The sequence below is a fragment of the Columba livia genome, chromosome 10 (assembly GCF_036013475.1).
Source record: "Columba livia isolate bColLiv1 breed racing homer chromosome 10, bColLiv1.pat.W.v2, whole genome shotgun sequence".
Classification (NCBI taxonomy): Eukaryota; Metazoa; Chordata; class Aves; order Columbiformes; family Columbidae; genus Columba; species Columba livia.
The window spans coordinates 21,352,560-21,365,807 of NC_088611.1; the positions used below are offsets into that span (position 1 = coordinate 21,352,560).

Consider the following 13,248-nt stretch of genomic DNA (forward strand, 5'->3'; position numbering starts at 1 on the left):
CAGTGCTGGCTCATGGTCACCCTGCTGTCCCCAGGACCCCCAGGTCCCTTTCCCCTACACTGCTCTCTAATAGGTCATTCTCCAACTTACACTGAACCTGGGGTTGTTCCTGCCCAGATGCAAGACTCTACACTTTCCCTTGTTATATTTCATTAAATTTTTCCCCACCCAACTCTCCAGCCTGTCCAGGTCTCTGATGGCAGCACAGCTTCCAGTGTCACCACTCCTCCCAGCTTGGTGTCCTCAGCAAACTTGCTGATAGTGCACTCTGTTCTCTCAGATCTCTGCTATTTAATTCCCAGCTTTTATTACTGAATAGCAACTGTGTGGAGAAAATATATACAATGTGACATTAGCCAGGTGATTGTTGATATCCAGCTCATGAATTAGTCTTTTCAGCGTGAGGTTGTTATAGTCACATCCCTCTGCTGGGTGACCAAAAAAGTTATTTTGAAATATGGGTAAAGATAGTTTGATTTTGTATGTGTGTCTAGTCTATGTTTGTACTGTTTGTCGTCTTCAGAACTTTGTTACAAATTCTGTCTAGACTGAAAGGAAACTAGGAAGTAATCCTCAGCTCAGCAAATAGATGAACTAGGGTGGTGGTAAACCCGTGGTTTAGAGGGCACCTTGCACACAGTAGCTGTGCGGTTGGGTTTGCACGTGGAAATAAACCGATCTTGCCTCAATGACGTTTTGTATATACAAACCAGATTTACTTGCTCCTCTTTTTGAAAATTAGGTGACAATTAGTTTTAAGCATATGAATGATGCTGCTGGCCTTCATGTGGTCTGCAAAAGTCTAAATTGCAAGAAAAACTTACTAATAGCTTGGTTTTTTTTGGTCCATCTAACAGGTTTATGCTGGTAGGGGAATCTTTTTCTGGGAAGACCACCATTCTACGGGTGTTGGCAGACACACTGTCTCTTATGAAAGAACGTGGTTATGGCGAAGAAGAAAAAGTTGTTTTTAGAACCGTGAATCCGAAGTCGATCACTATGGGTCAACTTTTTGGGCAGTTTGATTTGGTATCCCATGAGGTAATGTATGTTTAAAAATAGCATAGTTGCCCATCTTTATCTGTTTCTTCCTCTCTCACCTGCTGTGGCTTTCACGGGGTTTGTGCAAGTGCAGCTGCGTAAGTCTGTTCTGACTCCAGCGTAATTCCCAGGGGCAGGAAAGGCAGTTCTAAGGCTCCTGCTTCTGGTTCCTGAGTCCCAATTCCAGACGGCGTTTCTTCTGTTCCCTGGGGTCCAGACGGTGTTTAGAGGGCTGTGTTAGAAATTAAATTACCGGTTTGGTTTTAAGAAAAAGGAGGCAAACACACCAGTGTGGGTTCAAGACTAGGAGCTAATGACCTTGGCTGGTTTTTTTCTACCTTGGAGTATTTCTGGTGCTTTCTTTGTGTTTTTTCTTTTTGTTTTCCCCCTTTTCCCGTGTATGTCAGAGCTCCATTACTCTGGATAGTATACCATTGAATTCATTATTTTATTATTTTAAACACGTATACGAACACAATTGTACTTTTTATTTTAACTAATGCTTTTGTGGCTTGTTTTAAATTAGTATATAAATATGCAGTACCAAATGTGTATACAGTTACATAGGTTTAAATATGCAAGTAAAGCAATACTATTCTGATCATTATTGTGCAAATATAGCTGCATTTATGTTAGGAAATCATACCAAACTTAACGGCATTTGTTTCTCTGGCTATTCCTAACCAACGTGGTCACAGTAATGCAAGAGCTATAGAGAAAAACTTATGATCTCACGGGTCCCCAAACGCGAAATGTAGTTGTGGAGGAGAAACACCATGAAGTGAATGTGAAGCAGTGAAACCTAATGTGACGCTGGTCACAGAGAAACAGATGCAAGACAGAGCAGACGTTTCTGTAAATTGAATTGCTGCTCTTACAATATTTTTTCGAGTGAAAAAAACACTATTTTAAAACGTGCTGATGTTGCATGACCCTCAGTGAAATCGCAAAGTTATGTTCTCTCTGCAGAAGAAGAAAAGAATAACTAAAAGAAAGGAATAATGAGAAGGAGGTGAAACGTTTTCCTGTTACTCGCAGTTTGAGTTGAACTGTATTTAGTGTCTTACTTCTCATCCCTGCCTTCTCCCGCTCTAGTGGACAGACGGTGTAGTTGCCAATACTTTCAGAGAATTTGCCCTAGCTGAGACTCCGGAACGCAAGTGGGTTATCTTTGATGGTCCCATTGATACCCTGTGGATAGAAAGCATGAACACGGTTCTGGATGACAACAAAAAGGTATCAGTCAGTGGAAATAAATGCCTAAATAAAGTCGTTTGAAATCCTGAAAATATTCTTCTCCATAAAAAACAACAAATGCAAACCAGTGCATATAAAATATAAAAATTAGAGATGACATTTTAAGTTCTGGATGATAGTGTATCAAAGTACTCAACCTGGACTTGTACTTTAATAAGCAGCATGGGTGGGTCTCCAGCTGCAATGTTCAGTCTAACAGCAGCAGCAGTTCTTTCTCCTTGCTGCTTGTTGTCTTTGTCCTGTTGTACACGAGGTTGGTGGTTCCCGGGTATGAAGCTACAGGTAGGATAATGGGGAGGGCTGTGGTTTAAGTGAAGAATTCAGCTAAAGCTTGAAAAAAATAATCATTGCTTCAAGTGATTAAAGCACATTTTATGTGGTTAACCTTGCCTTTGGTTATACATGTTTTGCTGATTCCATATAGAACTGTTCTAATTTACAACTATAGATATATTTTTTCTAATCTTGCTTGTGATTTTTTTTTTTTTTATTATTAAAGCTTTGTTTGATGAGTGGGGAAATCATCCAAATGTCTCCTCAGATGAGTCTTATTTTTGAAACAATGGATCTGTCCCAGGCATCAGTAAGTCTTGTATTTAATGAAAATATAAACCCAAGCCCAATATATTAAATTTATAATGAAGTGAGTTTACCATTTTTCCTTAGCCTGCTACAGTCAGTCGGTGTGGCATGATTTTTTTGGAGCCTTCTCAGCTGGGCTGGAGTCCACTTGTTACCTCTTGGTTGAATAAACTGCCTGAACCTCTTAACTTAAAGGAACATCAAGATCTTCTGCAGGGACTCTTTGATTGGTTAATACCACCAGCATTATCACTCCGGCAGAAACAGTGCAAGGTATGTTTTGCTGTTTTTTTCCGGCAGCAGTTAGGTGGCCACTTGGTGGCCATTTGGTGACCATTACCCTTGGTACGGAGGGGCTGTTCTCTTCTGACAAGTACAATTAGAATGAATATGCAGCTGCTTCCTGTTGTTTTGAGAAGGGTAACTGATCTTTTGCATAAAAGTCAGTGTAAACCTCACCTTCAAATACTTGTTCAGAATTAGCTAATTATCTAATTATTTTAGTATTTTAACTCCTAAATATAAGCTACCTGCACATGTAAAATGTAATAACCATCCTTTTGTATCTCTTAGGAACTGGTACCTACAAGCAATACCAATGTTGTAGTAGCTCTTACACGGCTTTTTGAAATGATCCTTTGTCCGACTGTGCAAGGAGATCCCACCAACAGAAACATCTCCACATGGATTATGGTTGGTGTTTCTAGCATGTGACGTAAGGCTTTAGTCAGTGGCCTTGTTGTCATGTATCTGTATCCTTGAACAAGGTTTATTGCTTGCTCTGTCTTTAACCAAATTTCTAAATCTCTTTAGGCCAGAGCTATTCAAGGTTAACTTTTAACATCTATCTTCTTAACAGTATTTTTCAGAATTGTTTGTTAATCAGACTCTACAAGGTTCGTATAAGATGCTAACTCTTCAGACAGTTGTTATCTTTTTGCCCTCGCAGGCTTGCTTTGCTTTTGCCACAATCTGGTCTGTTGGTGGAACTTGTGATGGTGACAGCAGGATAATTTTTGATAATTTCTTGAGAGAAACTTTGGCTGGAAAATCTAAAACGAATCCTGTACCAGCGAGTGTGGGCAAATGGGAGTGTCCCTTCGAAGAGAAGGGCTTGGTCTACGACTACATGTATGAGGTATGACCCGTCGCTTCTGCGCTCCCCAAACCGATTCTTACAGGAATGGAAGGAAAAATACAACTAGATGGATATTTTAACTTCACAAAGGTTGCTGGATGTGGGAGAGTGCTGGATTAAATCCCACAGTGCTTTTTTCATTGATTGTTCTTTTTCGAATACCGATGTGCTGACCACATTTGTTTTGAAACTACCAAGATGTCCACATCAGTTTTATTTCTGATGTTGCCACATTATAGTTATCCTGTAGCTAAAGCTAAGCTGACAGACCCAGTCATGGTTTCGCATAGAGGAAAAGGCTTGGACTGTCTAGAAGGAAAACAGAGTATTGAGCCTGTAGGCAGTTTGCTTGTGTCACAATTTTGTTTATAGTATCCATTAGAAATGTTAGATCGTAATTACACTTCTGAATTTTTGCATATGTTCTCTGTTGGTTCGTTGTATGTTTTTGTTTTGGCTGAACAAAATCTTTAGGAAAAGGAGTCTAAACTTAGGTATGTACTTTAACACTTGTGAAATAAAGCAAACTGAATATATGAACTTCTGAAACATTTAAGATTGATTCATTGAAATTCACTGTTTTCGTTTTTCAAAAGTGGAATAGTGGACAAGACTCTCCATATATGTATAGAAATAACACCATTCTGTTTTACGTCTGTATTTCTTCCTAGCTGAAAGGCAAAGGATGTTGGGTTCATTGGAATAAATTTATTAAAAATATTAATTACAGTGATAAAAGTGTGAAGATTCAAGATATTATAGTCCCAACTATGGATACAGTCCGATATACCTATTTGCTAGACCTGTTCATTACACATGGAAAGTAAGTTACTTCAGTGCAAATTTCAGAAATATTGGTTATAGGTAGAAATATCTCTTTCCATTGACTTCGTTGTTTTTTATCAAGCCATCAAAGTTAATTTGGCCTGTTAAAAATAGGCATTTACTTCACGCAGTATGACTTGTCGCCTTAATATCTACTTTTTTTTTAAAGAAGCCTTGTTGTAATGCAGTTTTAAAACACATTAAAACATTTTAGTTAGTATTTTTTTAGAGGTAGAACAATCAGGGCAAGTTAGTAATTGCAAGGAGTTTGTTAGATTTCCGCAGTGTGTTAATGCTTGATTTCTTTCTTTGTGAAGGCCGCTGCTTCTCGTGGGACCAACAGGGACGGGGAAGTCTGCGTATGTCAAGGACAAGTTAATGAACAACTTGGAAAAGGAGCGCTACTTCCCCTTCTTCATTAATTTTTCAGCTCGAACCAGTGCCAATCAGACCCAGGTTAGCAGAACAGAGAGTTTATGTTTCGAAAAATGAACATAAATAACTCTTTAGTCTATGTTTTGAATATTCCTGTCTGCATTACAGAACATTATCATGGCCAGGCTGGACAAGAGGCGCAGAGGAGTCTTTGGCCCTCCAGTGGGAAAAAAGTGCATTATCTTTGTCGATGACATGAACATGCCCGCCCTGGAGAAGTACGGGGCACAGCCTCCCATAGAGCTGTTACGACAGTTCTTCGACCTTGGATTTTGGTAATTATTTGAAATGCAATTAAATTTGTTGTTGTTGTTGTTGTTGCTTACATTTGCTGTTAAAATATTTATTCACGTGAATCTTATTTTCAAAACTTTAAAAACCTGCTTTCTGAAAGTTAAGATAGCTTTGGTTTATATGAAAAGTTAGTATTTAAAGTTGAAGCAACTTCTGTGTTGCTATTTAAATGACTTTTCAATTTAGGAAACTGGTCTTCAGATTTGGGTTGTTTGGAAGGTTTTATTGCTGAACTTCAGCATTATTTGTGTACATTAATCATTCTTGTACACCTGGGTTTTTAATGCCTATTTTTTTTCATTGTTTTTATTTTTCCAGTGCAGTTGTTTGTTCCTTTCCTTTCTCTTCCTCCTCAGAGTGAATTGGCAGGTTAATTACATACATTCATGCAATTGTATGAAACTTATTTTATTCTTCGCATTGGTTTTCAGTGTCGTCCAAGGTTCTATTAGTGTCATGGTCCATTCGATGATGGACTCGTGATGGTTCTTTTACGTTGATCTCAGAGCGCAAAATTAAGGCGACCAAAATGCCAGGGGGTTATAGTGCAATCAAGCAGTGTTACTTTATTAATTTGCCCGTAAAGCAACACACGATAGAGAGAATAAGAAAAAGCAAAGGGAAGAGAAACAGGAAAAAGTAAGAGTAAAGATGACAAATGAGGTTGTGTTTATCACCAGTCCAGTTCCAGAAGCTCCCTCTGGTCTCTGGTTCGGGATCCTCTGGTGGCAAAATCTTCAACGGTGTTCATTCTGGAGACATTTTTTATGCTTCTTCACCCCCCTTTGCTCCCATTGTTTCAGGCCAGTCTCCGCCTTGATTTCGCAACCCAAGCTCGTACTGTGCAGGCTCAAAAGATTCACGCTTTCTTTTGCCAACGCTTATGTGTCCAGCATTCAGGGGTCTTTTTCTGGTCCGTTGGGTGACCTCAGGACCCTTGGCGAGCTTCTGGGCATGCTGCTTTTTGTTGACCATTGTTTGAGGGAGCAGGTGAGGGACACGTGTGACTGAGGCTGCAGGTGAGAACACATCTTCTGCACAGCAGCTCTTGTCCCTGGGTCGAAGAGACCCTCATAACAACAGCTCTCAGGAGGCGGGGGCTGGTTTGGCTGAAGCAGCAGGCAAAGTCCACACAGCAGCCATTGTTAGTAGCAGCCCCCCCCGAACCAGAGAAACAGTGCAACACAATGCTTCTCCTCAGGCCTCTCTCCAAGTCACTGTCCATGCGTTCTTGCTGTCAGGGCCTCAGTTCTCTAAGTTCTTGATGGTGATGTTCAGGCAAATGCTGCTCCGTCTTCGGACCCACTCTCACAATTAGTCATCGCATTTTTTTCTTTTTTTAACAGTATTTCAAAAGATTTTTGTAAATAACACTGCAATCAGCTCTGGTAACAGGCCTGAAGAAAATAAGCTTGAGGTCTTCCTAGCTTTTGAGGGTTTTGGCTCTGCTTAGATTGGAAGATTGGAACAGGTGGTCTGGGGTTCCTTCCAGCCTGAATTATTATGTGATTTCAGGCATTTCTCAAATATCTCTTGTTCTTGAATAGAGATAATGTATCTTGCCCCTTTACAGTTCTACTCATTTCAAAATTTTGCATCAGGTTTTTATGTAACCAAACTTAAAGAAATAATCTTTCATTAATGCCAGCACACATGTTGAGATTAATTGGTGCATAGTTATAAGACTAGTTGTCTTGGGTTTTTGATTGGGTTTTGTTTTTTAAAAATATAAAAGCAATATAAATAATATTATATATTACATACTATATTTATATTTGAAGTACATATGTTATGCATGCGGCGCATAATTTGTAATATCAATGCATGTAAGCTGTAACAAATGTGTTATATCTGTAACTGTCTAAATGTCACATTGTGATTTATTTTAAAGGTATGATTTAAAGGACACATCTAAACTTAAACTTATCGATATACAGCTGCTTGCTGCTATGGGGCCTCCAGGCGGTGGGAGGAATCCTGTTTCTTCTCGATTTTTGCGACACTTCAACATTTGCACTATTAATTCCTTTAGCGATGAGACAATGCTCCGCATCTTCTCTACCATAGTAGCTTTCTACCTAAGGACTAATGAATTTTCTTCTGAGTACATGACAATTGGAAATCAAATTGTCACTGCTACGTTAGAGGTAAGAGGCAAATACCTTAACGGGAGTTTCCTTTAATTTCTTCAGTAAAGTTCCACCGGCTCTATAATAAATTAATTGGTGAAGCAGAGATTTTAGATATTTTGTTCTTTATTATTTTTGACAACCTCATCTGCTTTGACAAAATTGTCTTAGTTTTATTGTTGCAGCAACCTTCTTATTCTAGGAAAATTGTCTTTGAATTTGCATTAATGTGGGATCTGTGGTACCTGTTCGCATGATGTCATGGAGACTGGAATCTCTTTGGGGCCAGACAGGCTGTCACACACAAAGACAAAATGAAAATAGCAATTGCAACCCTTCCAAAATTCCGTCTCAGAGAGACTAAGAGTGAAGAAATCCCCCTTTCCAATTTCTTCCTTCCTCTCCCAGTTTTCCTCCTACTTGTGGACACATCCCAACAGACCAAGGGAGCCAACGAAGGGAGCAGTGCAAGGGGGTAGGAGGTCAAGAGATCTGGGGGCTACTCCTGGCTCTATAGCAGGCTTCTTTATGCTTGTCACAATTGCTTTTCCCATCTGCTAATTTAGGTTGGTAGTACACGTATCTTCCAAAACTGCATGAAACGCACGTGATATATTCAGAGGACTTTGAGATCTTCAGACATTATTAAGATTTATTAAGTGTAAAATATTTTTCTTGGAGAAATAAAATTTTAGAAGACATTTAAGATTTATTATAATAATATAGGTGATGTTACTGTTTTGTGGATTTTGTTCTTTTTTTGTTGTTGTTCTCTTAAGGTGTACAAGGAAGCCATCAAAAATCTTTTGCCCACACCAGCCAAATCTCACTACACATTCAACCTGCGTGACTTCGCACGCGTGATCTGTGGCTGCTTGCTCATTAAGAAAGAGTCCGTTGAGAGCAAACGCGTGATGATTCGGCTGTTTGTGCATGAGGTATTTCGTGTCTTCTATGACTGTCTAGTGGAAGACAATGACAGAGCCTGGTTATTCAAGCTGATGAAAGGTATTGTGAAAGAATATTTCAAAGAAGAGTTTGATTCCGTTTTTGAACACCTGACGCAAGGAAACATACCTGTGAGTAGAACATTTTGTTACAAATTAATTGCTTTCATTATAAATTTAAGACTAGAAAGTTTCTCAACCACAGGTGAAGTTTGGGATCAAATGTGCCTGAAAATTTGAGTTGAATTTGGCAAAATAACTTATTTGAGGAAGAAGAGAAAAAAAGAGAAAAAAGTTTGGAAGGGTTTAACTGTTGTATGTAGACATCATTTTCCAAAAACATTTCATTTAAAATGTGTGTAAACTTACTGCTTTTCCATAAAAGAATTTTGTGTATCTGAAAGTGAAACAAAACCCTGTGTTATTCAGTTAAAAAATATAGTGCAACGTTTTGTCAGATTTACCAAAAAAAGCCTCAGTATTTTAACATGATATTTAATTTACCGAGTGTATGGTTCACTAAGCTCCTAGAAGTCTGCACATAGACATAAAGCATCTGCTTAACCAGTAGGCAAGCAGAGCGACTTCTCAAAGAAATTCCGTCTTGTCTTGTCTTGGAGATGTGGCAACACGTGCTGGATCTGTGGGGTAACAGAGACATTCCCTTTTGAAATTTACCCCATGACTGAGTTACTGTGTGGTAAACAGCATTCTGAAATTGTTATGAAATGTTAGTATTGAAAATGTTGTATCATCATGTTATATTCTATGCCTTGTCTTCCTTTTATCTGTTTTTCTTTTTTTCTTCCGCTGTCATTTCATTGACTTAGAGAAGAAGTAACTTTGTGGTCTAAGTTGTCCATTTCCTAATATAATGAAAATCGGTAAGCATCCATCTGTATCCATTTGAGGTAATCTGAAGGTCACTACTATGAGACTGTTAATGGCTATTTGAGCCAATTGTGTTCCAAGAACAAAGAATAAGTTTAATACAGGAAATCAAGAATTTTGAGATTTGTTGTCTGTGAGTCAAAATATTTCAGTGCTTGTCCTTAAGTCTTGAGCATTTGTCTAAATTCTCCTTCATTTTCTAAAATTGAAATGAGGAATACGTTCACTAAATATTAAACTTGACTTCATAATAATTGGAATATTTACCACAGGTAACGGAAGAAAACATGAGGAGTTTGGTTTTTGGTGACTACATGGTTCCAGAACTTGAGGGAGATGAAAGACTTTATGTTGAAGTTCCGAGCATTGAGGAGTTTGGTCGTGTTGTGGAGCAGTGTCTGGAGGAATATAATCAAATGCACAAAACAAGAATGAACCTTGTAGTTTTCAGGTGCATATGATTTGTATTATTAAGAGTTTGAAGCAGTAGTTGATAATTCGGTTTATCCAGTTTTGTGGGCTGTGTTTTATGTATGTCTCCCCACGTTATGCATCTACAAAAGTACTTGTGGTATTACACCTTTTTGGATAGAAGTGAACTGATTTTGTCTTACGCCTTTTCTTTTTCTATCCCAAAGTAAATAATGAGATTTTCTCCTAAAGGGCTTTGAATATATTCTGCACCAAACCCGGCGGGTGCTCTGCTTCTGCTAGGCCTGTTACCACGAGGATGGGTGTCAGTTCTGCCTGCAGCCGCTGGACTTGGGTTTCGCAAGGCCGGGGCCTGGCGGGCGGTGAGGTGCGCGGGGAGGTGCAGCGCAGGGTGGCTGTTGTGTGCAGCACAGCCAGGCTGCACCTCAGGCCGCGTGTCCAGCCCGCCGCTGCGGCTCCTCCTGAGACACCTGAGACTCCGCAGGCTGCTGGTGTCACCGTCACTTGGCATCAGGCAGAGCTACATCTGAGACAGATCAGGAGGTCGCAACTCCTTCCTCCTCCCTGTTGCCTCTTCCTTTTTGCCAGCGTAACTTGGCACATAGGTGCTTTGTGAAGGTGATTAGGGTTAGTTTAGACTCTTTTAGTAGCAGCTTATTTTAGTCTAGGTCATTTTGACAAGCTGGTTATGTGAGTACCTGTGTGTAACTGTGCTGGGACTGGGAGCAGCTGGCAGCCCCTGCCCAGAGGCCAGTTCCCCAGTGTAGGAGCGATGTCCCAGTTACCTGAGCCAACAGCAGCCAGAGCGCGTGTCTGACTGTAGCCTTAGAGTCCAACCTCGTGGATAACAACTGGATTTGACTCCTTTATTTTTCTAACCAACTAAAACAAACAATAATTTATCTGTTTTGAAATGCTTTAACCTTTCTTGGAGACACTTTTAACTGCTGCTCAGCTCGCTTTAACTACTCCATGCCCTGTGCTTAAGCAGTTGATCTCCTGTAGACCTTCCTGCATTTTCTGAAATAAACTGTGCTTGTGTTATAATGAGATAGGACTCCCGGTAACGTGCAGATGGTGCTTTCTGAAGGTGTTCCAATCTCCATTTCTCATAGAAGCTATAAAGCACTCTCAAAGGCAGAGGGAGAGGTTTGGTGATAAAACCCATTTCCTCCCAGTTGTTCCTTTAAAAGGTTTAAACTGATAATACTACTATGATTACAAGTAGAGAATTTCTGTCGTTTGACACCTTTAGCCATGCAGTGCTCCTGCTCTCACCACTGCCGATTCCTTTTAGTAATTTGTAGTCATTTCCAATCCAGCTAAATACTGATAGTTTCATCATGGAAAAGTTGTGAGTTTTCTTTTATTTTGTGGTGCATACCAAGTCCCTTTCTTCTTCCTCCTCACCCCCCACCCTGCTTTAAAAAAATTGGTTTTGAGCTACTACTTCTATACTTGTTTCACGGATTTCTAGGTGCACAAATGTATATGTATTTCTGCCACTCTGGTAATCGGCACATTTCAACTATAGGTATATGTTGGAACATTTGTCTCGTATAAGCCGCATCCTGAAGCAGGCGGGGGGCAACGCTTTGCTGGTTGGATTGGGAGGAAGCGGACGGCAGTCTTTGACTCGTCTCGCAGCATTCATGTCAAAAATGTCTGTTTTTCAACCAGAGATTTCTAAGACCTATGGTACAAATGAGTGGAGAGAAGATCTGAAAGTGAGTATTAAAAACTGTCTGCATTTTGACTTCATTTAGGGGAAGGATGTTTTGGAATGTACAAACATTTTAACTGTCTTGCATTTTCAGAGTGTTCTGAAGAACGCAGGTGTAAAAGGCTTGAAAACTGTATTTATAATCACAGATACACAAATTAAAGAAGAAAGCTTTTTAGAAGATATTGACAGTGTCCTCAACAGTGGGGAGATACCCAATATTTTTGCAGCAGATGAAAAACAAGAAGTTTTAGAGGTATGTTTAGAAATTCTCTTTAACATCCCTTTTCAGCTATTTTGTCAGTTCTGTGCGACGTGTGGCTTGGATATTTGCACTTAATTCTGTGACTTGTTATCAGACCTTGGATAAATCAGCCAGTTATTAGTAAACACCTTATAGCTACTACTAGCTTTAATTTCGACCCAGCATTCTGTTCACAAACACATTACGTTGTGCACTTAAAGAACTTTGCCAGGTATTTAATAGCAATATAGAATAACAAGATTAAGATAATGTGGCTCTTCTACAATTTTACAGTTCGTACAGACATATTTCATGGGTGTATACCAGAACTTGAGAGCTATCCACAATATTCCAACTGGAGCAAAGTTGGTTTTTATTCATTTGAATCTGCTTCATCAAAATATTTCCACTTTATTGCCGCTCAACTAACTTTTGTCATTTATTTTAATGGTGCAATTATGTAAACATGCTTTTGTGGAAGAATAATGAGAGTTTTATAGGCGTATAGTCAGTGTTTCATGGATCGTTAATTAATTGAGGATGATAAGACTTTTATGAAGTAGTTTTTGCTTTCAAAAATATAGGGGTTTCTTCTTGTTTTGAGATATTATTGGTTTTGGCAAATGAATGAATGGAATATATTTGTGTTTGAAACTTACATCTTCCTCTCCAAATAGCGAAATACAGCGTATTCCAGTATGATATTAAAACTAAAGTAAGTTGATGTCTTCAAATGTTGTTTAGGGAACTTATATGGTACTTAAAGCATACATAATGAGAAAAACATTGACTTTTGTGATAGTGGCCTTTTCGTAATGAGAGTGGTAATTTGCCTGGTCTGTTTGGTTTTACCCTATGTGTTATTCTTAAGGCCGTTTCTGCAGCAGCTCAGGCTGGCAACAGGAATGAAGAACTCAGTCCCTTGGCCTTGTATACGCTTTTTGTGAACAACTGCAAAGAAAATCTCCATGTTGTCGTAGCGTTCAGCCCGATTGGAGATGCTTTCCGCAATCGTCTGAGACAGTTTCCCTCGCTCATCAACTGCTGTACTATTGATTGGTTCCAGGTATGTGAAAATACTTATGTTGTTTCCTCAGCAAACTACTTCAGTTTTCTAACAATCTATATTTTCATGTCCCATTAGATTTGCTCTTCTGTGTAGGAGGGCTTCTGGTTTTTCAAAATTTTACAACAGAATAGGCATTTCTTGTAGCATTTTGGAAGCTCTTTGGTGTGCGATTTGGTGTGAGTGGCCGTGACCTCGCTGCCTGGTCTGACCCTTATACCAGCTCTTCGTTCTCGAGCCAGCT

General features: G+C 39.3%; 1 protein-coding gene across 11 annotated transcripts in view; it reads left to right on the forward strand.

Moving 5' to 3' along the window:
• Positions 1-13,248, forward strand: part of DNAH12 (dynein axonemal heavy chain 12) — a 60,832-nt gene that overhangs the window by 27,170 nt on the left and 20,414 nt on the right. For 9 of the 11 annotated variants that reach the window (XR_010475184.1, XR_010475183.1, XM_013369604.3 and 6 more), the window contains 15 exons: positions 858-1,041; positions 2,137-2,277; positions 2,798-2,881; positions 2,965-3,153; positions 3,454-3,573; positions 3,830-4,018; positions 4,690-4,841; positions 5,161-5,299; positions 5,387-5,553; positions 7,464-7,719; positions 8,481-8,780; positions 9,812-9,990; positions 11,506-11,698; positions 11,789-11,950; positions 12,810-13,004. Coding sequence is in view for 8 of the 11 variants with exons in the window: in XM_013369604.3 (XP_013225058.2) it covers positions 858-1,041; positions 2,137-2,277; positions 2,798-2,881; positions 2,965-3,153; positions 3,454-3,573; positions 3,830-4,018; positions 4,690-4,841; positions 5,161-5,299; positions 5,387-5,553; positions 7,464-7,719; positions 8,481-8,780; positions 9,812-9,990; positions 11,506-11,698; positions 11,789-11,950; positions 12,810-13,004 (2,650 nt within the window). In the remaining 3 variants the exon portion in view is untranslated. Of the gene's footprint in view, positions 1-857; positions 1,042-2,136; positions 2,278-2,797; positions 2,882-2,964; positions 3,154-3,453; positions 3,574-3,829; positions 4,019-4,689; positions 4,842-5,160; positions 5,300-5,386; positions 5,554-7,463; positions 7,720-8,480; positions 8,781-9,811; positions 9,991-11,505; positions 11,699-11,788; positions 11,951-12,809; positions 13,005-13,248 lie in introns of those variants that run through there. The other 2 variants (XR_010475185.1, XM_065075726.1) reach the window with 2 other exon arrangements.